This window comes from Halichoeres trimaculatus, unplaced genomic scaffold (assembly GCF_033239565.1).
Source record: "Halichoeres trimaculatus isolate MK-OKI-2021-1 unplaced genomic scaffold, fHalTri1.1 fHalTri1_scaffold_16, whole genome shotgun sequence".
Classification (NCBI taxonomy): Eukaryota; Metazoa; Chordata; class Actinopteri; order Labriformes; family Labridae; genus Halichoeres; species Halichoeres trimaculatus.
Genome location: NW_027437194.1, coordinates 12,043,332 through 12,067,724, shown reverse-complemented (window position 1 = coordinate 12,067,724; position 24,393 = coordinate 12,043,332). Strand labels below are relative to the sequence as shown.

The 24,393-nt window shown below is 40.7% G+C and overlaps 1 protein-coding gene across 3 annotated transcripts in view; it reads left to right on the top strand.

The window, feature by feature from the left end:
* The window catches only part of ehmt1b (euchromatic histone-lysine N-methyltransferase 1b), a 29,520-nt gene extending 8,270 nt beyond the window's left edge, over nucleotides 1-21,250 (top strand). For all 3 annotated transcript variants that reach the window (XM_074690196.1, XM_074690197.1, XM_074690195.1), the window contains exons 2-26: nucleotides 3,338-3,428; nucleotides 3,510-3,991; nucleotides 5,494-5,785; nucleotides 5,904-6,052; nucleotides 6,196-6,351; nucleotides 6,465-6,536; nucleotides 6,626-6,728; nucleotides 7,081-7,224; nucleotides 9,346-9,614; nucleotides 9,863-10,095; nucleotides 10,933-11,148; nucleotides 11,243-11,325; nucleotides 11,428-11,534; nucleotides 11,643-11,765; nucleotides 11,887-11,988; nucleotides 13,858-13,962; nucleotides 14,066-14,220; nucleotides 14,357-14,524; nucleotides 14,735-14,879; nucleotides 14,976-15,053; nucleotides 15,761-15,876; nucleotides 16,164-16,250; nucleotides 17,062-17,140; nucleotides 17,307-17,482; nucleotides 19,860-21,250. In XM_074690196.1, coding sequence (XP_074546297.1) covers nucleotides 3,338-3,428; nucleotides 3,510-3,991; nucleotides 5,494-5,785; nucleotides 5,904-6,052; nucleotides 6,196-6,351; nucleotides 6,465-6,536; nucleotides 6,626-6,728; nucleotides 7,081-7,224; nucleotides 9,346-9,614; nucleotides 9,863-10,095; nucleotides 10,933-11,148; nucleotides 11,243-11,325; nucleotides 11,428-11,534; nucleotides 11,643-11,765; nucleotides 11,887-11,988; nucleotides 13,858-13,962; nucleotides 14,066-14,220; nucleotides 14,357-14,524; nucleotides 14,735-14,879; nucleotides 14,976-15,053; nucleotides 15,761-15,876; nucleotides 16,164-16,250; nucleotides 17,062-17,140; nucleotides 17,307-17,482; nucleotides 19,860-20,049 — 3,921 coding nt within the window. In that variant the 3' untranslated portion in view covers nucleotides 20,050-21,250. The remainder of the gene's footprint in view (nucleotides 1-3,337; nucleotides 3,429-3,509; nucleotides 3,992-5,493; nucleotides 5,786-5,903; nucleotides 6,053-6,195; nucleotides 6,352-6,464; nucleotides 6,537-6,625; nucleotides 6,729-7,080; nucleotides 7,225-9,345; nucleotides 9,615-9,862; nucleotides 10,096-10,932; nucleotides 11,149-11,242; nucleotides 11,326-11,427; nucleotides 11,535-11,642; nucleotides 11,766-11,886; nucleotides 11,989-13,857; nucleotides 13,963-14,065; nucleotides 14,221-14,356; nucleotides 14,525-14,734; nucleotides 14,880-14,975; nucleotides 15,054-15,760; nucleotides 15,877-16,163; nucleotides 16,251-17,061; nucleotides 17,141-17,306; nucleotides 17,483-19,859) is intronic.
* The last annotated feature ends 3,143 nt before the right edge of the window (nucleotides 21,251-24,393 follow it).

The window sequence follows — 24,393 nt, the reverse complement described above, 5'->3', positions numbered from 1 at the left end:
GAGGTTTCTGTCTTACATGGACATGCATGGGGTCATTGCTGGCCTACCTGCTTATGAGAAAGAAAATTTGCATTGCTTACCCATCAGGAGTCTATGCCCGTGAGAGACATTCTGGATCTGAAATGTTCCAGTCTGTGAAAACAGATGCAACAGTTTTCTGTAAGCCTTAGAAAAAAAAATGAAAACCCCTAAAAACACTTCTGCGGCACAAAATCCAACAGACAAGGGCTCACAAATTGATCCCCCTCCAAATGAAGTGGCTCATTGAGCTCTGAAGTGTGACAGAATGTGATATTTAAAAAGAAATCAAACACAAGCTGAATCTGGAGTAAGGAAGGTAATGTTATGATAAACATCATGAGAATATAAAAGGATTGGAAAGACTGTTAGCATATTGAGAAACAGAGAAACGTGTTGTTGAGTTAGTCTGCTGGTTCACAGTGTGTTTATTTGTCATGAGCTTCTCTCTGTATGAACATTGCGTCCCTTTTTGTTGACTGTCCATCAGTTTTGTGTGTTTGAAGGTTTTCTGGGTGATTACTATCTAGAATAGATTAAATCAAAGCAAAATGTGAGAATTATTGCCTCAGAGGACCTTATTAACAGCTGATTTAATTGACTGTGTTCTGTACTTAAAGATTTTGTCTCATTTCAGTGTCTGCACCTTGTGGCTGTGATTGGCAGTATGACAGATGATGGTGTAATGTGCTTGCGCCTTTCATCAGCTCTGACTTGTTTTTCAGGTCTCTGATAGTGTTCTCCTTTTTCACCCCGAACTCCCAGTCCAAACACAAAAATGATTGATGCTTCAGAAAATTGGAAAAACGAAATGTTAGGTAAATAAAATGGTGTGGAGAATTTTGCAGATCCAAAGTGGATTGTGAGATCTCAGCCATTCAAGTCCAAGTTCTGCAGCCAGGTCCAGAGTCATTGGTCCGATCTAACATCTCTCCATTTTTAATCTGCTAATTAAGATTCTTGATGAACACATGGCACATTAGATTCTCATTTGGGGCTTCTTTCTGCAGCCTCCATATCCCTCCACCACCAGCACTCAGACCCGTACTTCCTCCATCTAGTGGAAAAGCAGTGTAATGGCCATGATCTGTCAGTAAACAATCCGGTTGCGAAATGGCGGAGATCTGCAGACGGCCTTCTCTGCTCCCTTCCCCCTCCTCTTCTTTCTGTCTCCCGTGTGTATGTTCCGCTTTCCACCACTAGGGGGAGGGAAAAGGCTGGTGTTTCTTTTTTGTTACTGGGTTTTCCTCAATCCATGGAAAAAGGAACTGAAGGATTCTTCTCATGTCACCCTCACATGTACTCGCCAGACTCCTTGGGATCAGACACTAGAGAGGATTGTCCAAGACTTGATGTTCTCTGGGAGAGGAGTCTTCTGCTCGGCCCTTGGTCTGACCTCATTGCTGTTTGACAAGGTGCTTGGATCAGGGACTCAGGAGCACACACTAGGTGACTAAAGTGTGTCTCCGTGGCTTATTCAGTTGGTGTATGTGGAAGTCACTCCACATGCTGTCCATCAAATGAGAGAATTGTGCTACCAGCATCGGCTCTGTTGCCTCTGCCTCCTGTGGGTCTTGTGATTGGCCTCCTCTGTCTTTGGACAATCACATTGTGCTAATGCTTTTTACTGATCACTAGGCCCCTGGTCCCAATCAGCTGAATGTGTGCCTGTATGGTATAAATGTCATAGACCAAAGAGAGTGTAAACCTTCCTGATTTGCTGCTAGGCAAGGCCTAACTGACCCAAGACTGTGCTGCTTTGACATCTGATCTCCATCGCTGACTCGGATTGAGGAGTACATCTTTGTTGTTTTCCTCTTGCACCTCTTCTGTCGCCTCTGGGCCTGTTTCCCGAAGTTGATCCTCCGTTCTGGAGGAAGAGACAGTTTTACAATTCCTGGTGTTGCCTCTGCGAATGCTTCCTCCTGTGAGATGTAAAGACAGTCTGTGGGTGGTTGAGATTTCTTTTGAAGCTCCAGCAGGGCATGCTGCTCCGCTGGTTGGCTGAAAGAAAGAGGAGATAGACAATGAGCGTGCACGGGGTCGCCCTCATTCTCTTGGCTTGCTCTTTAGATTTTGACTCTGACTGAGACGTATCTCTGAAAGGCACAAAGAGGGAGGCTTCCTGTGAGCAGCTGATGCATTGATGGAATATTTGGCTGTTACAGACACTCCGGCTTAGACCTGGGAGACACTTGATCTGGTGTGCTCTGGTGAAGCCACCAGACTCTGCTATCGGTCCTCAGACTGCAGCTGGTATTTCCCCCAAGGCCACATCACAGAAAAAGGTGTGCTGTAGGTGTAACACTGAATAAAAATCTACTCTTTCAGTAAATGTAATCTGATTAAAAAAGGAGAGGGGAGATGTTTTTAGTGACTGGGCTGTCAAGGTGTCTCTACAGTGCCTTCTTATGGTAACCTGATGGTAATGAATGGGGACATTGTTTCCCACTGAACAGGATATGCAGGCCTGTTGTTATTTTGGAGCTTATGTCAGCTAAATGTATCAGTCAATCCATTTTTATTTGCAGTTAAATCATTTTATTGTGCAGTAAAACTAATTTGATCTCTGTAGCATTGTTTTTTCTGATTTTGTTTTGCCTTACAGGGCTATGATAAGGTCTTAGAGTTGCCAATGTTTTGCTATAGATATAAATTTTCCTTGAGCAATGTTCAGTAGTGAGGAAATCGACTGAAATTCTTGCAATCAAGTAAAAAAGGCCAATAATTTGCTGTTTTTTTCTCAGTTTTCATTTACGATCTGTTTATCTTTTAACTGCTTTTCCACTTTGTCAGTTAGTCCATACCTTTTATTGTTCACTCTTTGCTTATCAGCAGTTAAAAACCAACAGTTTCCATTTAAATGATCTAAAGCAGTGACTCTTCATGGAAAGTATTTTTCTTACTTTGTTTCTTGAATTTTCTCATCAACAAATGTGCAAAAACAATTAACAGAAATTATGGCAATGACATTTTGGTTGACTGTCTTATAATTAAATGACTTTATTTAAAAAGCTTTTGAAAGAAAACTGTAATTATTGTTTCATTATGAAGAAGGCTGTCTGAACCACTGTGCATCAATAGCTTGTCTGTTTTTGTTTCACTTGCATTGTTCAGGCTTTTTACTTTTGAATAACAGCTTTTTGTTTTTCTTTGTCAGAAGAGTTGTGTTTTTCTAGTTTTTTTTAGACTGGTGTTAAGAAATGAAAAATGTTGAGGCTTTGTACTGTTGCCAGGCAGGTTTTTGACTGTATGTTCATTCTATAGGTTTGAGCTCTGAAATCCTTTCACACTAATTTGTATATTCTTTCCATATCAGCCTGCTGGTCTATCCAAGAGCAATTTGGATAAAGGTGCCTCAGCCAAGAAGGAGGATCTAAGTTCAGCAAGAAACGGAGAGAAAAAGCCAGGTATCTGCTGAGTTAAACTTGAAATTTAAGGTTATTACCTTAGAACTCATTGTCTTAATTTTCTGTTTGTTTTTGTTATAGATGGAGACAAAGAGGTAGCAGCCAGGCTGGCCTCCTCCACCACCACAGAGGCAATGCTGAACGGCACCGAACACGACCACACAAGGCACAAGAGCCCAACTCACGGCTCCACGACAGGCAACAAGACTTTACTGCTGGAAAATGGCATGTTGGACTCGGAGCCTCCACACGCTTCTGTTACTGGAAGCAATGGGTTAATTCTTACCAAGCAGCAGCAGGAAAGCGGCTCCTCCCCTCGCAGGACTAACTGGTCGCCTTCGGGCTCAGTCACAGGGGGGAACATGGCCAAACCTTCAGCGTCTGGGTGTGCCCAGAGTTCAGGTGCACTAAGGACTGATCCCAGTGCAGGAGCTACGTCGGGACAAGGAACATCAGACACTAAAAACGGCCCTTCCTTGTCACCTGTACCTGCTCCAGCACCGGTAACGATACACCGAGCACGCAAGACCATGTCCAGACCTGCTGTCAGCCCGGCACAAAAGGTAAACCCCCAGAATCTGGTGCATCATCAGCTCCTCATTATTTACTGTGAGGTTCATTTAACTGAAGTCATCCCCACACTTTATTAGAGATTAATTAGAAAATCCCTGAGTGTGACTTTTCACTGTTGTATCATGCCACACAGAAACTATGGACATTAAGGTGCTAAAATAAGAGCCTTCACTCTACATGAACATCACTAAGACTCAGTCCCATCTTGAGGGATGTCCTCTCATTTTAAAGGGCAAATCCGTTTTTTTGACACCTGGACCTTATTTATAGGTGTGTGCATGCTCATATACTCACTCAGACAAACATCGTGTAGCTCGGAGTCCTTCTGAAGTTATTTAGATCCAACCGATTTTAGCTGCACTTAGCGGGGGCCACGGCAAGGGAGCTTCAGCGCTGGACATAATCTCTGCAAAATCGCTCATTTCGGCTATATTTTTTCATCCATTGCCAGTGTTATCATAAAGTCAGCTCGTCTACCATCTTCAGGTGGGTCAGCTGACCCAGAGCTGACCTGGTAAACAAACGTTTAATGGTTGTCCTCACCGGTTTGAGCCTGAGTACACGGACGAGGAGCTCCATGAAAGAAGGATGCAGAGGGAGAGAGACGAAGAGCTGGCTCGAGAACAACAAACAGGAGCACGTCCACAACTCAATGTGAACTGGTGGTGCGCTTGTGGACAGTGTTCGCCTATGGCAACATAAGAGGGGTGTGCTTGTGATAACGATGGATAGCGATGGATGAAAAAATATAGCCGAAATAAGCGGTTTTGCAGAGATCATGTCCCGCGCTGAAGCTCCCTTGCCGCGGCCCCTGCTAAGTGCGGCTAAAATCGGTTGGATCTAAATAACTTCTGAAGGACTCTGAGCTGCACGATGTTTGTCTGAGTGAGTATATGAGCATGCACACACCTATAAATAAGGTCCAGGTGTCAAAAAACCGGAGTTGCCCTCTAAGTTGGGCTGACATCAGGACTGTGTTTGCCAGTTGAGTTGTTCCAAATGAAATACAGAAAAATCAAAGTGACACAAAATGCTCCGAGAGGTCCTTGAAAAGCAGATTCTGGTTCAAAATTTTTAATTACCATGACCTGTATGACTGAAAACATTGATTGTCAAACCTTTATCTATCTAAAGATAGTTTGGACAAGGAGAAAAGGTGCAAATTGAGACAACAAAAAGCTTACTTTGCTTGCTTTTGCTTGTATAGGTGTTCCCAATTTTCCATTCACTGCGGGCACAAATCCGCATGAAGAGAGAGTAGAGTGGACACCTATGATGAGGGAAAAAGTTGGGATGGATTTTACAAGTTTGAGACTAGAATAGAGGAATGTAGCAATAAAATTATTATCTTTCCTATATAATCAGACCAAACAATTGTAGTGAAAATTAAATGTTACTTTCTCCAAACATTGGGTAGAAAAGATTTGAAGTGGAAACTAAAAGGACATCTTGTCTAACTCAGTCATCATCGATGGTTTTCCTTCGGTTTCAGCTTCTGAACAAGGAATTACGAGAAGCAAGGAATGCCAAATTGAAGAAAATGGACACTCATGTCGCCCCTGATGCTCAGAAATCCTCACAGCAATCCTCCACTCAGAACCATCTACCTCAGAGTACACCGGAAACGCCAGCTTCAGCACAAACAGCTCCATCAGCCGCACCAGCACCCTCTGCAACTCCAGCACCTCCACCTGCTCCAGCACCTCCCGCCGAGACAGCTTCACCTGCCCCGACACCTCTCGCAGCTCCTTTGACTCCTGCAGCTCCTGCCAAGCTTCATCTATGTAAGACAGAAATATCTCCTGCAGAAATACTGACTGTATTCTGGAGTTTTAGCCAAAGTGATCAATAGTTTCATTGTTTTTTGCAGTTTAGCTGTGAATTTGTTCCCTCCTGCTATAGGCTCTGTCTCAGGAGGTTTGTCGTCTCGAAAGAAGAAGAGGAGGATGGGGACATACAGTCTGGTTCCCAAGAAGAAAACCAAAGTGCTTAAGCAGAGATCTGTGCTGGAAATGTTTAAGGTGCTCCAACAGACTGCCAAGAGCCCACAGGTCTGTACTCCTCACTTTTCAATCACCAAAGCAAACACAAACAAAGTGATCCTTGCTTTGGTATCATCTGTTTCTGGAACAGACATAGAAAGGACAGAAATTAAAAATCACATATTTTGCAATAAATCTTTTCCTTTTTTCAGACTAAAGAGGTAGCAAACATTAATGGGGCGAAGGTTGAAAATGCGTCTGAGGAGGAAGAGTCTGAGGAGATGGAGTCTGAGGAAGAGGAGCGACAGCATGCAGCTAAAAATCCTGTCCCTGCTGTTAAGGCACAAATATCTGAACCCATCGAACAGGTACAAAGCAGAAACTAGAGAAAAAACAACAAACTGATCATCAGAGGCTCAAAGGCGAAGCATCAACAACATGATAAAATAACTATTGATCTTCATTTTCTGTTCTTGTGGAGATGGAAGAAGAGCAGGAGTCTGAAGAGTCTGGAGAAGAGGAAGGAGAGGAGGAAGGCACAGAGTCTGATTTTGTAAGAGCCACTTTAACCTCTTTATGCAATCTAATTTATTATCTGCTGTTGTCATATAATGCTCCTTCCACATTTTAAAATCTTTCCAGAGCACTGAGTCCGGTTTGAAGAAGAAGCTGAAGAAGAAAACAAAAGCAGACAGCGCATGGCTGCGGCCGTCTAGGAAACGAAAGGGCAGGATGAAGGGCAGAGGTGACCTTTTATTTTATGCTTTTATTACATGAACTCCAATCACAAACCTTCGAATATCCAAAAAGATTTAAAAGCACAAGTGCATAATCCACATGAAGAAAGTCTAATTCATTTTAGCTTCAAATTCAGTCAGTTAACACACACACTTTTGGGATGTGGGATGTGGGATTTGCAGTAAAAATGTTGATCTTCTGATAATGACAAATGCCCCAGCACTTACTCCCTCCATTTAAAAATCAGGCTTAAGATGAAATCACACAACCAAACATTTGTTAAAACCCTCTGACTGACTTAAGATTTTATTAGCTGTTTTCATCTTTTTTTTCTGAATCATTTTTCTTGTTGTTCTCAGGAGCAGAAGGATTAGAGCAGCCACAGGGATCAGCTGGCGCCCAGGTGGGAGACAAGAAGGAGTTCACCCGGATTTCCCCATCTGAGTCTCAACAAACCAACCTCAATGTTCCCTCAACACCTGCTGCTCTCCCACAGAACAAAGGTGAGAAAATGCAGGAATTGTTTTCTGGTCACTTACAATGCCTCCCTGTTGCTACACCCTGACCTCTCCACTGAATGTGTCTATATTTATGTAATACAGGGTGTCGGCGGGGTCTTAAAAAGTATTGAAAGTTGATAAATCAGTTGTGGGGAAATAAAGGCCTTTAAAAAGTATTAAAAAGTCTTAATCGAAGTGTTATGAGGTATTAAATTTTATTGGTATTCAAGCTTTGACTCCAAACATATCCATGAATATTTATTTCCTGCCTTGCGACTGTTACAAACTAACCTGGCAGGCCAGACAGACAGCTCCATATATCCACCACAGAAATAGTCCATCTGGTTTGGAAAATGTTTTCAGGGTCTGAACCTTCAAAAATAACCACACCTGGTGGTTGGACTATCTTTCTGCTCGCCACACTCATCACAGACCAGCATGAGGATCTAGGAAAAGCTTTAGCATCTCAAAATATTTCACTCAAGATCACAAGAGTTTCTCAAGCCTCCTGAGAAAATTTCTCTGATTTTAGATGACCTGGGATCTTGGATTCTTACGATTTAGATAAAGCTTCCCCTGATCTCAGTTGTTTTGGAACAAATTTTCTATGTTCATATCACCTTTTTACTGGATACAACGCGATGAGATGAGGTATTTATCAATACAGTTACATAGTGCTGTTGTTTGAGACGTGACAACAAGCAAAGTTGTAATTTTATATGTAGCGCTAGCAGCCCAACATATCTGTGGGCTAATGTGACAGCAAACTCAGTTTGTAGAGTAGTTTAGTAGCTGTCCATATGTAACGCTGATAGAAAGCAAATGACACAATCTCAAGCACATGTCCCACAGTTTGACAATGATAAAATGAAATTCTTGGTTTTTTTGTTTGCAACTTGGCCTTGAATAACTGCTGTTACTTGTTGTGGTAATGGGAATCTAAGTTTAATTTATTCTTTCAAGCTTACCTAATTTCTGTTAAAATGCAAATTACAACTGTCAAAGATTGGTTGCTAACAACAGCTTAAAGTCGCGACAAGGTCTTAAGACCTTTTGAAAGGTTTTCTTAAAAAGTCTTATAAAGGTATTGGATTTAACCTCAGGATTTCAGCATAAACCCTGTAGTAAATGATTTCTTAATCTTTTAAAAAGATATTCACCTGTGGTCTAACAATCAAATTTTTCACTCTTTGAGAATATTTGCCAAAGCAAATGTAAAAATAGACTTTTAATGCAGCATTCAATTCATTAACTGTATGAAATCTAGCCAGCGATTTGAGGCTTTTTGCTGAAGGTCACACTTGTTAGTGTCTAAATACTTAAAACTGCCTTACATCCATAACAGATGACAGAGTTTGTAATATCAATAAGAGACCAGAAAAAAGTCAAACAACATTAATACATGTTAGAGTGCATTAAAACTACAGCAGGATCACTTTTGATGGCTAAAGATGAAACAAACAAAAAAAAATGTGATGAACTAAAATATTTTTACATAGAGTATTTTTATTGGGATCAGGTTATAGTTGTGTTTTTATGTTTGTAAGTGATCCATGTAAATGTAGCAAACGAGTGATATAGTGGTTGTGACTGAAGGCAGAGCATAGACCCACACAGCAAGTAGCATGTCAGTCAACTGCTGCAGCTGCTCCCTTCTTTTTGGTTTATGTTGGCAGCTTTTTTTTTTTGTTATTCTCATGCATTTTAGGTCACATAACACGGCTGAAAGTAAAAATAATGAAGATAGTATCATTTTCAAGCACATCATCAAAACTTTTGTCAACTCCAAAACTTGTGAAAGTGTCAGAGAGTTGAAGATCCTAGTTAGTTTACTTTTTCCTTTAAAGCAGTTCCCAGTAAGAGCAGCTGGTTATTCATTTATTAATTTAGACAGCAGAAACTGAACTTTGATACTTGCTTAATATACCTTATAATGTGCTTAAATGAAAGGTCTCACCAGATTTTTCATCCTGCTGTGTAGTTATGTTTTTCATCTGGACTAAAAGAAAGTTTTGTAAATTATGACTCTTCTTTTTGGCTGTGGTTGCATTTGTGTATCAAACCAAAGAATTTTCTATCATTGAAACAAATTTTACTGATAATTTATCTTTTCTGTGACTTCAGGGTCAGTGATTGAGGAGGCTCAGGAGCTGCCGCTCTGCAGTTGTCGCATGGAGATGCCAAAGAGTAGGGAGATTCTCACACTTGCAGACAGGAAGTGCATGGCCACAGAGAGTGTGGACGGACAGCTCACTCGCTGCCAGGGTGCCATATTGAAACATGAAATGATGCGCCCGTCAAACTCTGTTCAGCTGCTGGTTCTCTGTGAGGACCACCGTAACGGCATGGTGAAGCATCAGTGCTGCCCCACCTGTGGCTTCTTCTGCAGGGCGGTGAGTCACAACAGTAACCAGCTGCTGAGTAAAGGATCTCTGAAATTTAGTACATTTTTCTAAGTATTGGTACTTCGGCTTTGAATCAAACATCAAAAGGAAAAGAACAAAAAAAACAAACTGCTTTTCAATGTTTTGTTTTTGATTCATAGTTGAATCTCAATTGAACGAATGATACTCTAATTGACAAGAAAGCCATTACTTCATTTTGTCATTTGCTCATTCATCCTTCTTGGTCCATTGTGCAGGGAACCTTCATGGAGTGCCAACCGGATGTCAGCATCTCTCATCGTTTCCATCGAGCTTGTGCCTCAGTGCTAAAAGGTCAAAGCTTCTGCCCTCACTGCGGAGAGGAGGCCAGCAAGGCTAAAGAGGTCACTATTGCAAAGGCTGACACCACCTCTACTGTGCCCTCTACACCCACATTGGGTCCTACAACACAGGCGGTCTCTGAGGGCCGAGCAGACACCACCACTGGCAGGTAACTAAACACTCACAATGTTTACATGGTGTTAGAATAATGTATTTATCAGGTTGCTGAGCTGTCACAATATGAACGCCAGAGTCCGTACATGTTGCGTAGGATGCATGTGAGAAGGAAAGGGACAATGTGACGTCTTTCCGTTGCACTTTTGTGATAAACTTCAATTCTAAAACTTCTAAAAAAAAACAAAAAACACCTCATGAGGGCGTAAAACCTTTTTTCAAAATTTAAGAGGTTGTTCAAAATTTTGGTGTGTCCATTAGCATTTTTTATTGTGATATTTAGGTTTTGTGCAATTCTGGGTGTAATGGAAACGCAGCTACTAATACAGAATAAGAAAAAGAGGCTGGCCCGGGCATAAAACACCACCAATGGACTTCTGAAGAGCAGAGGATGGTGCTATGGACTAATGAATCAAACTTTAAATGTTTGGTTTATTATACAGGAGTTTTGTACATAATTGAGTATTCAAAATGATTATTCCTCAAGTGTGACACCAAATGTAAACATGGAGGACAACTTATGGTGGTCTGGGACTGTTTTGCTTGATCCAGAGTTTGTGACTTGTTCAAAGTGAGAGGCACCCTGAACCTGAACCACAACAGCTGCCACTGTATTCTCCAGCACCTCCTCAAATGAGCTAAGTTGGTCAGGGGTTCATCCTACAGGGACATCATGAGCTAAAACATAACCCCAAGCTCTGTCAGAACTATTTTAAAAAGAAGATGGTGATCTTGAAACCATGGAGTGGTCAGCAAAGTCTCCTGGCTATGAGCTTTAACCACACATCCTTGGTTCTCTGCTAAGTAAAACTCTTCTCCTGTCTTTTTGTAGCTACTCTCGTCCAGCTGCAGGGATAGATATTAGAGGCCGTGCTGACAGCTCACTGCCTCACCGTTCTTCACATGGATTCGACACGTCAGCTGTACCTGGATCATCGAGAACAGCAACCCTGCAGGTCGGGGCTGGAACCACAGCATCACCCACAGTCCACCAAGGACCTCCCAGAGAGACCCTAGAAAGTCTTCTAGTAGCTCTAGACACAGAGAAGTAAGGTCCACCAGGAGACTCACCTTACCTTTATTATTTGAGTAATAATCCCAAACCCTCTTTCTAATGTCTGTTTGTTCATGTTTCTGCTCAGGCCCAAGAAGCTGCGTTTCCACCCCAAACAACTTTACCACTCAGCCAAACAGGGAGAACTCAAAAGGGTCGTGCTCATGCTGGGTATGCTGGTCCCACCTGTGCTCTTCATTAAATCCTCAGTCGTCCTAATCTTTATACCAACACCCGTTTAATTAAACTGTGTACTGTCTTGTTATCTTCTAGTGGATGGTATTGATCCAAACTTCAAGATGGAATCTCAGAATAAACGCACCCCACTCCACGCCGCAGCTGAGGGAGGGTACAAAGAAATCTGTCACATGCTCGTACAAGTAAGACGTTCCCTCTAACGGTGTTCAAATCCTACCCTCAGTGAAATTTCAGGACTTAGCAAAGTCTCTCAGAATCTGATCTATTCTGTCTCATGTGCCCTTCTGAAGGCTGGTGCAAACTTAGATATATGTGACGATGACCAGCGGACGCCTTTGATGGAGGCCTGTGAGAACAACCACATGGAGACTGTCTCGTACCTGCTGAGAGCTGGAGCCAGCGCCACACACAAGGTAAGCATGTGTCCAGTTTTTGACATGAGTGGAATTTTATCACATGCTTGTGGTCAAGTTATTATCGTTTTCATGTTAATCTTGTAAAAAGTGGTGAAATGACAATCTGTGTTTCTCTCAGGACGTTGAAGGGTTTACCTGTCTCCACCTAGCGGCAAAGTCTGGTCATTACCACATTGTCGAGCACCTTCTGTCCACAGGACTGATCAACATCAACTGTCAGGTCTGTACAATTTGACGTTTTACTTTCAGCATTTTTTTACCACAGGGCTTTTAAATTGATGTTTTTGTGTTTGTGTGTATTTATAATTTTAACTATAAGTTTGTGAAAGGATGCCATGAGTCATCAGTATCATCAAGTAGAATATAGCTGTGTTTCCACCAAGCAGACCGGTTCGGTTCGTCTCGGTATGGCATGCTTTTTGCGGCGTTTCCACTGACTCATCCCGGGACAGATCCCTAAAAACGAGCCGTCCCACTTTTTTGGGACCCTTTCATATGGGTGCCAGACTGAACCGATCCGCTCTCGGAAGGTGGAGCAACAGCACTTCAGACCGCTGATTGGTCAAAAGAATCATCACTTACCCCGACAGCGGCTGCATCCGACTTACATGCTGCCTACCACGAGAGGGCACAGTTTGCTGTGGAAACGCAAACGGGGTCACGCTTAACTGTACCAAACTGTCCCAAACCGTACTGAACCGACCCGGACTGCTTGGTGGAAATGCAGCTTATGATGCTACTGTTTAATCACCCTCTCCTTAAGCTCTTATCATGGCTGTCTTACCACAAATATGTGCTTCTGTCTGAGTCTCTTAAAACATTCAGCTCAGTGCTACTAATTTCTGGGATGTCAGAAAATAAATTTTGACATTTTTCTATCTGGCTTGTTAAAAAACAGCTGATTGAGTTAAAAGGAGTATACATGTGGGGTACCCCTGTAGGAGCACAATATTCAGAAAACTGGTTCACCATCTTGCCGTCTCTTTCTAAACCAACTACAAGCAGTTATTCATCTTGAGTCCAAGACTTGGATTTGAGTTTGTGAAAATTGCTTTCTACATATACGAAAGGTCTAGCACAGTCAGTGTAGACTTGAGACTCCACTCAGACTCAAGGTTTGGGGTCTTAACTACAACACTGACTGCAAGTGTTGTTACAAATTCTTACAAATCTTTGGAAATAATGCCCATGTGTTTAAAAAAAAACTGTACCAAGAGGGTAATTTTCCATTTTGGGTTGTATCATTACATTTTTTGGTGTTAATGTTTTTAAATATTAACTCAGCTTGGAAGGGGGAATAAGTTCACTGTCCATCATCAATATTACTCCAAATCTTTTTTTAGTGTTGTAACACGTTTAAAGCACAGAAAAGAAAGACAACTGCATTTGAGTTGATAAACTCTTCCAAGTTTTGGTCTCACAAAAAGAAAATTCAACTTTTGTGCAGCACAAGATTGAAAAAATTTAAGAAGCAAAATCAACCAGAGAGCAAGCAATGAGATGTGAGAAAATAATTAAAAAAAATCTTGTCATATTACACTCATTTACACTATTATTTCACCATGTAAGTAGGAGATTTTTTTTTGATTGAAAGCTTCCAGAGAGATTTGTCTTTTTTAAGTCATCATTTACCATGTCTAGGAATGAGCTCAAACTCGAATGAACAGCCAAACTGGAGCCAATATTCAATTCAAATAAAAAAAAACTTTATTTATCCTCAAAGGACAATACATATAGCAGTAAACAACGCCAACAACTGTGGACAAAGATGAGAAAAAGCACAGCTCAGAGTTCAGTATTGTATATCAATATAACTGAAGAAAAGCTTAGTCTGTTAAGCAGTCTTTTGATGTACTGATGTTTATCAGACTAGAACCATTTGTTGAACATGTGTAAAGACTGCACTGTCCGATGGATGTGTTTTTTGCGTGTTTGACCTTGGTGCCGGTAGGTGAGCTATTACAGACTCTCTGCAGATAAAACGAGTTGGTATTACATTTGATTTTAGGAAATCTTTATTTTAAGAGTTCCAATTTAGCTCAGTCACTGGTTTGTTGTGAGAATGTGTTTGCTTTGTGTTTATTTTCAGGATGATGGAGGCTGGACTGCAATGATCTGGGCAACAGAGTACAAACATGCTGACCAAGTTAAGCTGCTTTTGTCCAAAGGGGCTGACATCAGCGTCAGGGACAAGGTATGCTAAAGATGTTTCCTGCTCGGTTTGATGCATTTTACTCAGACAAGAACATTTAAAATGTTAATGTATGTCTATTGATTTCTGTTATTTTGTCCTCTAGGAGGAGAACATTTGCCTCCACTGGGCGGCTTTTTCTGGCAGCGTGGACATCGCTGAACTGCTCCTGAACGCACACTGTGATCTTCAGGCTGTGAACATCCACGGAGACTCTCCACTGCACATCGCTGCCCGGGAAAACCGTCTGGAGTGTGTCACGTGAGTCACTGCTTCAAGGAATTCTTTTAGCACATTGGACTTTTTATTTGAGCTGGAGTTAAGAATGAGAGAAATAAAGTTCAGTAACACAGGATTTTTTTCAGAAGCAGCCTACTGATGATCAGTATTCCCTCAGGCTTTTCCTGAACCGGGGAGCAGATGTGTTTTTGAAGAACCGTGAGGGAGAAACTCCTCCAGACTGCTGCAGCCACAACTCAAAGGCTTGGGCAGCTCTGCAGGCCAACAGGAGGGAGCGCGACAAGAACAGCAGGCTGGCTCGAGCTGAGGAAAAAAATCTTCACAGGTACAAAACATCCTGTTCTCTAGGTCTCACTTACCGGAATAAGTCTGGAAAGCAAGGTTTAATGAAGTGTGGCTTACACTGGTTTCAGCATGTAACAGTGGAGTCATGTGGAGGAATAAATCTTTGATCCTGGCATTTTTTGTATCAGCAACCTTGCATCAGATTTACAGAATGTGTCAGCCCCAAAACTGACATCTCCTCGTTTCACAGTGACATAGCTCTTGGGCAGGAAAGAGTTCCCATTCCCTGCGTCAACTCTGTTGACAGTGAACCTTATCCAGACAGCTACAAATACATCCCTGAAAACTGTGTCACCTCCCCAATGAACATCGACAGGAACATCACACACTTGCAGGTGACTCAGAAGCAATTTCATCAGGTTTTCTAAAGAAACTGGATTGTTTTTTGGCAGTGTGAGTGACTTTACGTCGTTTTTTTTACTGTCCAACAGTACTGTGTCTGTAAAGAAGACTGCTCAACAAGTATCTGCATGTGTGGACAACTCAGTTTACGCTGCTGGTACGACAAGGTAAAGAACACATCCTACATTGTTAAAGCAGACAGTCCTCTGTTTATGAGACATCCTAGAGTATACAAACACCTGATAAAGTTGGACATCACTGGAAATACCAATCTCACATCAAAGCACCAGTGACAGAAGCAGGGGAACTTTAATGTGTTAACGCCAAGCTGCACTAAAACACAGATCAAAGACTTTACCTGAATTACAGACCGAGAAGAGCAAAATAACTTAAAGTTGGTTCTCCAGCTTTAAATGGCAAACACAAAGGACTTTAAACTTCCAGTTTCACACGCTTTCTCTTTTCTCTACCATTCAGATAGTTTAGTTTATTGTCGTGAAGAATGGTTCAGGTAAAATATCAAAATTGGCACTGGGGTTGTCATTTCGCTTCTCTCATCTCAAGTTGTTGAAACACCAAAGAGAGGGAGATTTCTGTCACAAACACAACGAACTGCACACTGGCTCATAGTGTGGGACACTCTGCAAAATGAAAAGCCTGGATCCTCCACGACATGTTTATATTGTTTGAATTTGGACTTTCAGCCTGATTCGCCTTGTCATTAGAGACCTTGCCGAAAATGGCACCTTCACAAAATCTAAGTACTAGGTGTTATACCATGTGGTGAGATTAATGGAAGATAAAAGTAGACTTTTAAACAGCAAAAGTGTGTGTTTTGTGTGCTTAAATGCATATATATTCTTTGGTCTTGTAGGGCGGCCGTCTCTTACCTGAATTCTGCCACGAGGAACCTCCTCTCATCTTTGAGTGTAACCATGCATGCTCCTGCTGGAGGACCTGTAAGAACAGAGTAGTACAGAACGGACTCAGGTACTCAAAGTTCATCTCTGTGTGTGTGCTTATGCAAACATCATATCCAAATATTACTAGAAAACTGCTGGAAAAAATCATCATTTTTTATATGATAAGAATTATTTTCACACTGATAAAGATTTTATTTTTACATCTGTCAGACATCACACAGCCTTAACACTGTTTTAAGAGGCAGCTTCTGAACTCATCTGACGCTGAATTTGTTGCAATATCTAGATATTTATACAGGACATAGTCTGCCTCATTAAGAAATAATTCAATTGCATCTGTTTTGGACCATGTAGGACCAGGCTTCAGCTCTTCAGGACCAGTAAGAAGGGCTGGGGTGTCCGTGCACTACAAGACATACCACAAGGGACCTTTGTTTGCGAGTAAGTCTGATCAACATACAACACACTGTTCACTTTGAAGTTCACTCAAGGAAATTCAACTTTATCTTCTTTATAGTTGGAAGGTTTGGGCAACAACCATATTTTGTGTCACTAATTTTTGGTGGCCACAAATAAATTCTGTGACATGTATTTATTTTGCACTGATGACCAGATAATAATTGTAGCTTTGTTGACATTTACCAGTTAATCCTAAAACCAAAAGTGCGTCACCTTACCTTTGTCACTTCTTGCCAAATAGAAGGACTGTCTGGGGCAGTCAGATTTTCCAGCCTCAGCTGTCACATTTCATTTTGGGGTTCATAAGATATCTGAAATTCAAGCAAAGCTGTTTCACTAATTTCAACCTTAAATTATAATGACAGTCAGACACCTATAGAGGAGCTTTGCAGCTCAAAGGATTCATCATACCATACAGGCATCTTTGAAAACACACATTTTATCACATCACATTTTCTGTTGTCTTGACTCTTTTGGTTTGTTTGGTTGCGTATCTAGTGTGTGCCGATGTGTTGCTGGGCAGAAATGCAAAAAATCGTTCCTATTTCCGCTGTTTCTGACTGAAAAAGATCTACTGATGAATATACTTCAAACATAAATGAATTAAAAAGAATGTTTTGGGTAAAATATTTTTCAATTTTGGAAATCATCAAAAGAATATTACATTTTCATGCTGACTATATCAGAGCTGGTGCCCACTCAAATGTAACCTCATAATTCCAGCATCATGAAATCCTGAAGGACAGTTTCATTGAAGTCTGCAGCTGCTGACGAGTTTTGTGCTTCTAAACAGGTATGTTGGTGAGATCATCTCTGAAGCAGAGGCAGAGATGAGGCAGAATGACGCTTACCTTTTCAGCCTGGATGATAAGGTACCATACAGAATTATGTTCTGGTTTGGTCATGAAAAAGGAAGCCCACACTGGCATACTTTTGTACTGACACCTTAAACTGCTTGTTTTGATTTCTTTCTGTACTAAAGTCCCCTCTGAGCTGTGCTCTTGCTGCGTTGACTCTTTCATTTATCTGGTCTTCCAGCCACAAGATCAATACTGCATAGATGCTCGTTTCTATGGAAACATCAGCCGCTTCCTCAATCACATGTGTGAGCCCAACTTGTTCGCCTGTCGAGTGTTCACGACTCACCAGGACCTTCGTTTCCCACACATTGCCTTCTTTGCCAGTGAAAACATCATGGCTGGAGAGGAGCTTGGGTAAGACAATTTTTACACCAGCTAAGACATTCTGTTTTTTTCCTAGGTTTGTCACAACAGATGCTGGAAATTTGACTCTTGTGATAACATTTTATCAGCTGACACATACCCAAATGTAAAATGTGTTCCAACTTAAATCATTTTTGCTGGTACAAAAATCACATCAAGCACCAGCATCATACAATTAAACAAAAACTAAAAAGAAAACTAAAAGACAAAACTTTTTCATCGATTACAATATTCAGATTTTTACCTTTTGTTGTTGTTACGGATGCCGTGACCAGCATTATTTGTCCTGATCCACTTTTTTAGGATTTAATATCTACAGGTACAGAGTCCCAATCTGATACTGATGCAAGAAAGTAATGCTGCACACTTTGTGTTTCAACAATAATGAGTAGTAAAAATTAATAGCTATAATATATCTTGAGCTTATTGATAACGTTTAACTGAGTCCAGCCAGTTTTAGTATTAAATGATCTGATCTATCTGACATAATTTCCTGTGTGCATGCAATACAGCCAAGTGGAAACTTCTGGTCTAAAAATATGAGGCAATGTGTAAGTGCTGAAATCTGCAGTTTGTCGAGTGCCCACTTGAGGCTGGCTCCAGAAGTAGCGGAAAACCAAAGACACACCAGCTGTGCTGCACAGCTCCAGTGAGACAGGTCGTCAGAAGTAGGGACTGAATGAGATGATGGAGATGGTATAAACCTGCGTCCTCTTTCTTCTTAGCTTTTTAGATGCAGTCCCTCTATCTGTAGATATTTATTCCTTCTTATAAAGCCCAGAAACAGCAGAGCAGCCTGTACTACATGTGACTGTTGGGCTGTTTTCACGTTCTAGTTTAATGTATTTTCACACTGCTGACATTTAGCCACTTTAGGATGCTAAGGCTAGGAAGCAAACTATCCCCCATTTGTTTGTTTTTGCCTTTTTAAACCATATGTCCCTGGAGAGTTACGGTAAAGCAGATGTTGCTGTAGCTGATTGTGCACACGTTGCTGCTGTTCCACATCAATGTACTTTACCTTATTTTAGTATATTACCGAACTATAAATGTATTATAACTTAGCTCCCAGACTGAGCAGTCTGTGTGCTCTTTTTAGTTTGAGAGGGTCTCTGGTTTGTTGACACAAGTTCATGTTTTTATATTTTACAGTCTGGTAAAAGTCCATGGATAATGCAGTTATAAGCATCAAGTTACTTGTGTGTTAAAACTCTTCTCTGAGGTACACGCTGCATTTCTCCACTAAAAACATCCGTCCAATGAACGTCTGTAGGGCTGCAGCTATCGAATATTTTAGTATTAGAGTATTCTACTGAAAATCCCATCGATTAATCGAGTAATCGGATAAAATAAATTTTTGTTTAGTTAAAGAGCAGTTATTTTTCAAATGAAATTTTTTCTCTTTAAGAAATAGAATTTTCTGATACAGCATGTCAATAAGAGCACTTGCTTTGGTTGCTCCAAAATTTGTAAACACACTTTGACACATTTTTTGTGCCTTGTACATCTCATCAAATGTTGCAGACCCAAATGGCACCCGTTTCGTAGAATGACCCGTTAGTCTCCAAACTCCAGAAAAGAAGCTAGATTTGTTGCTAGTTGCTATTTTGTATAAGAGGTAGCTTGAGGGGTCTGAAAACTCTCTTAATATGTCCTCAGCTCTATTTGAAATACCACTCTTTGATCTTTTTTCAAAATTAAACGATTCCTTGAGGCGGAAAAAATTACTCGAATATTTTTTGTAATCCAGTACCTTGAATCATTCAAGGAATCGTTTCAGCTCTAAACGTCTGTCCACTTGTTGATGTTTTCCATCTACTCACTGATTTCTCACACACCCATGAGTCATTATCTGTCCGTCAAATTTGTCTTATTTAGGTAAAAATGGGATTTTTGGTGGTTAACACCCTCACATTGGTTGACAATACTCTTAAGCTCTTCTGTTGCCAAGATGTGCACGCAGACATACCGGTAACTGTTTACAAACTGTCATTTGGTCTATAGTATAGGTTTAATTTTATTCCTCCTTAAAAAATTCCCAGTATCAGCCACTTTAATTGAAGTTGGATTGTCATCTCAAAGGGAAGTCAAACCTGGGAGGACAACCCAAACAAAGTCTTGGTTTGTTTCAGTCAAGAAAGGATCAACATGTCTTGTTTGGGACTATAATCTAAGATAATGCATTTGTCGAAACCTCTAAAGTTAAGAGTGACATGAAAGAGCTATGCAACTTGGTGTGAGTCTCATGCAATTTAAATGTGATAAAGAGCTTTCCACCTGGCTGGAAAATAAAATAATAGCAGCTTGAGATAAGATCAAACAGTTCTGTCTATAATCACCCAGCCCCTCTGTTCTTCTCCCCCTTCAGGTTTAACTATGGTGATCACTTCTGGGAAGTCAAAAGCAAGCTGTTCAGCTGTGAATGCGGCTCTTCAAAGTGCAAGTACTCATCAGCAGCCATGGCGTCTCTGCAGGCTGACAGCACACCAGAGAACCAGCAGCAGCCCAGTGCATCACCTGACACCAGCTCTTCCAACAGCCCATCGAGTCCTTCATAAACACTTCCACACACTAAACGTTGCTGCATGAACACAAGACTGGCGGACACACACAGGAGCGACTCTCTCCACACTCCTTCGACTTTTATCAGAGAACTTGTACGGTATCTCCACTTCTGATAAAACAGCGGACCACAGACCTTCGAGAAAACCTGAAAAAAACGCTGCCTCTCAGAACCTGATGCACAATCAAACCCTGAAGAAAAAACTGCTCCTTGATTCCACCTGGTGTGAATGAACAGCAGGGGGCAGCATTATCACACACACACACACACACACACACACACAACGCGTGTCAGTGACAGTCGGATCCAGTCTTTACATTTCATACATAACTTTACAAAGGGGAGGAGAACAGGGCGTTTTGTCGTATTTTACTTTTTACCTGGATGACGTGTGTAACGGCTTATCCTACTGAGCCATGGTTAAGGTGTTTTATGATTGGGGATGAACGTACTGTTGTCTTTTGCAAAGACAACCTCAGCCCTCTGCAGGGTTTAATTTGTTTGACCTTTTTGGTCATTTATCATGAACCATTCCAACAAAATTCGATGATAAATATTGAATTATGTTGCCACTTTGTTGCGTAAAACTATTTTTGCTGCTGAGTTTGAATAGATCTGTCCAAACTTTGCCACCTTAGTTTTAGTATAAATCAAAGGATGAAGGATTGTGTGAGTACAAATAAATGGACTCTTTATCTTTAACTCAAGCAAGTATAGATTACCTTATAGACAGATGCTCAAACATAAGGTGATCCTAGTCCGAATAATTGGCTGACACTTTTATTTCGCATGTCCAAGGGGATTTTAACGTGTCCAATTATTTTGCCACACTTGTTTAGAATTGATTAAAGTAAAATGGCGTTACAAAAATCCCATGAAAATGGTGCTGAAAAGGGTTTTTACTTTTGTTTTCATTTTTATTACAGACGTGAACATAGTTTGTAAAATAAAAAACATTTTGAGTTTTTTATTTTTAATTTTAACTCGTTTTCTAATTGTAGTTACTGTAATTAGGCTGTTTTTAATTTTGTTTCAATGATTTTGCCGTCAGAAGCCAACTTGTCTTTTTAAATGTTGTAAGTAAAGCAGTAACTGTTGTGCAAAGTCTTGAAAGATATAATTGAAAAAAAAGGTTAAAAATGCACTTCCATAACTTTCTGTTACATATTTCTGGACTGTGATCCATCCATCTAATTGGTTGTATCTTTTTCAATAAATTTACTACTAATGCATTTTTCCTGACACGCTTCGGTTGCTCCAGTTTCTCTTTGAAGGTCCATTTTTCCAGACATAGTATGGCAGTCACTTTAGTCCTACTTTAATGTAATACTCCGTTTCATCAGACTGTCTGCTACAGTTTGATGTTAGTTGCAGGTTTGTATGATAATTCGTAACCTGACAGTGTTGAAAATTATGATGACCCAGTACATATTTCATATTCCAGATCTTAGTATCCACAATATTGCCAGGATCTGAATCGTAATTTTACATCTGTCAGAAATTATGGTGACCTTGTCTTGTATTCTTTTGCAAAGCAATCTGACCATTTAACGTAGAGTTTTATACACATATGGTGAAAACTGACCTATCTCACAATGATAAAGAATCCTTTAAAAAAGTCCTGGATCCAGATGGTGACCCGGATCACCTCCAAAATTTAATCAGTTATTCTTCTTTATCTCATTTTGAACATTTCCTGAAAATTTCATCAGGATCTGTCCGTCAGTTTTCAAGTTATGTTGATCACAGACAAACTCTCCCAAAAACATAACCTCTTTGGCAGAGGTAATAATCAGGCAAACATTTTACACAGTTTAAGGAACACATACAACTGAGATACACTTTATTGACAAAAGTATCAGTGTATTTGGATTTTCACACACTGAACTTTAAGGATATCCCATTCTTAATCTGTAGGGTTGAACATGGAGTTGGCCCACCCTTTTTTGCTAGGACAGCTTCACTGCATCCTGGAAGACTTTCCACAAAGTTCAGGCATGTGTTTGTTGGCATTTTTGACTCTTCTTCCAGAAGCGCATTTGAGAGGTCAGGCGCTGATGTAGGACGAGACCTGGCTCACAGTCTCCATTCTAGTTCATCCCAAAGGTCTGTCAGGTTGAGGTCAGGACTCTGGTTAGACCAGTCAAGATCCTCCATACCAAACTCACTCATCCATGTCCTTATAGACCTTGCTTTGTGTACTGGTGCACTTTTATGTTGTGCTATAGCATTAATAAGCATGTTTCTTTCACTGGAACTAAGGGCGCCAAGCCCAATCCCTGAAAAACAACCCGTGACCATCATCCCTCCTCCACCAAACCATACACTCAGCACAGTATGGTCAGGCAAGTAACATTCTCTTAGCAATCATCAAACCCAGACTGATCTTTTGTTTTCCCCAATCAAATTAGTGTGACTTTTTCAAACCAAAGGTTCCCTCTGTTCCAGAGTCCAGTGGCGGCTGCTTCACACCACTGCAGCTCATGCTTTGCATTGCACATGGTGATGTAAGACTTGGGTGCATCTGCTCAGCCATGGAAACCCAATCCATGAAGCTCCTTGTGCACTGGTCTTGAGCTAATTTGAAGGTCACAGAATGTTTGGACGTCTGTAGGAGGTCTCTGACCCTGCTCTGTAAATCTACCTGGTCTGCTGCTTTGGGGCTGAGTTGCTGTTTTTACCAAGCACTTCCACTTTGTTATAAAAACCACTGGTGGCTGACTGTGGAACAGTAAGTAGCAAGGAAATTTCACATATAAACTTACTGCACAGGTGGCAACCTATCATGGCAGAGGTATCATGGAACACCTGAATTCAATGATTTGGCAAGGTGTCCTGATATATAAAGTGTATAAAAACCAAGTAGAGTAACTGCAAAAACTTATTCTGCTGTTGCATTAAAAAACACCTGTGGATTTGGCCTCTGAATTTCCACTGTAATACCAATGTGCAAAAGGAGGAAGGGAGCAAGTGCATGTGTGTATATGCAGACCTTTTGGGCCTGGCCTCAGAATCTGGATGATGATTGCTCCCTTCCTGGCGACCAGGGTGGACAGCAACAATCCAGTCACTAATCAAATCAGAGAAAATTCACTGAAGACAGTTGGTCTGATAACAGGGCTCTTAACTGGCTGGACAGGAAGCAGCCTTTCCGCATTCCAAGGAGAGGAAAAGGTTTTTTTTGTGGGGTCTTTGGTGCCCCTGCCCTGGTGACTTTACAGAAGAGCCTCCTTCATGCAGACTGACATCAACTACGAGGGCAGGAACAGTTTATCACTGTTCTGTACAGCTGGTTATTTACCTGTAACCCTGAAGAGCAGTTATGAAGAGAAATGTACATCCGTACTCAAGATGGGCCGAGAGACGATCCACTGTGGTTTATGGTATGTACATCCATAGTTTCACCACTTTATAACTTTCTAATTTTTTTTAACTTAGACGTATCATGAGGTTAGCAAGTGCTGAGAAAAGTTTCCTTAAGCTCAGGCCTCTCCATCAAGGGGTTGGTTCAAAGTGATAATGAAGGGATGAATAGAGCAAAACAAATAGATTATAGTTTATTTTATGAAATACTGTGTTATATTACTGTTTCTGTGTGGTTGTTAGTGCTCATAAGGACTATTCCTCTAAAGGGCCAAGCTCCAAAAACAATGGCAACTGGGTGATGTATGAGATAAGTTATTATGTCAAGTAAAAAGTCAAATACTTATGTGAGTATAATCTGAAAGTCTGAAAATAAATGAACAAACTTGAAACAACAGCAAATGACGAAGCTATACAATTCCCCTCTGATATCTGTCAGGCCTTTACCACGACCTTTTTTTTTTTTTAAAAAAAAAACAATATTTCAGCTTTTTTTGTATTCCAATTTAAAAATAATTGTATCAATATAATAATAATAATAATAATAATAATAATAATAATAATAATAATAATTATTATTATTATTATTATTATTATTATTATTGTTATTATTATTATTATTATTATTATTATTAATTACAATAATTATTATAATTGATAATAATAATAATAATAATAATAATAATAATAATAATAATAATAATAATAATAATAATAATAATAATTGGGCCAATGTGAAAAATTGTTGTCTGTAACACTGACGGTAACTCGGGTCAAATGAAATGTTGACATGGCAAGATGTCCTCTACGTGTTTCATTCACCAGCGTTACGCTCAGCCACTCTGGGCTCCTGGAGGATGCTCACCCTGGGGGCAGAGTACGAGGACACCTGGGCACCGTCATCAGACAGGTGTCGCAGTCCCGGTGGGCACGCAGAGGGGGAGCCACCGGGGCCTCAGGAGACGGATGCCGACAC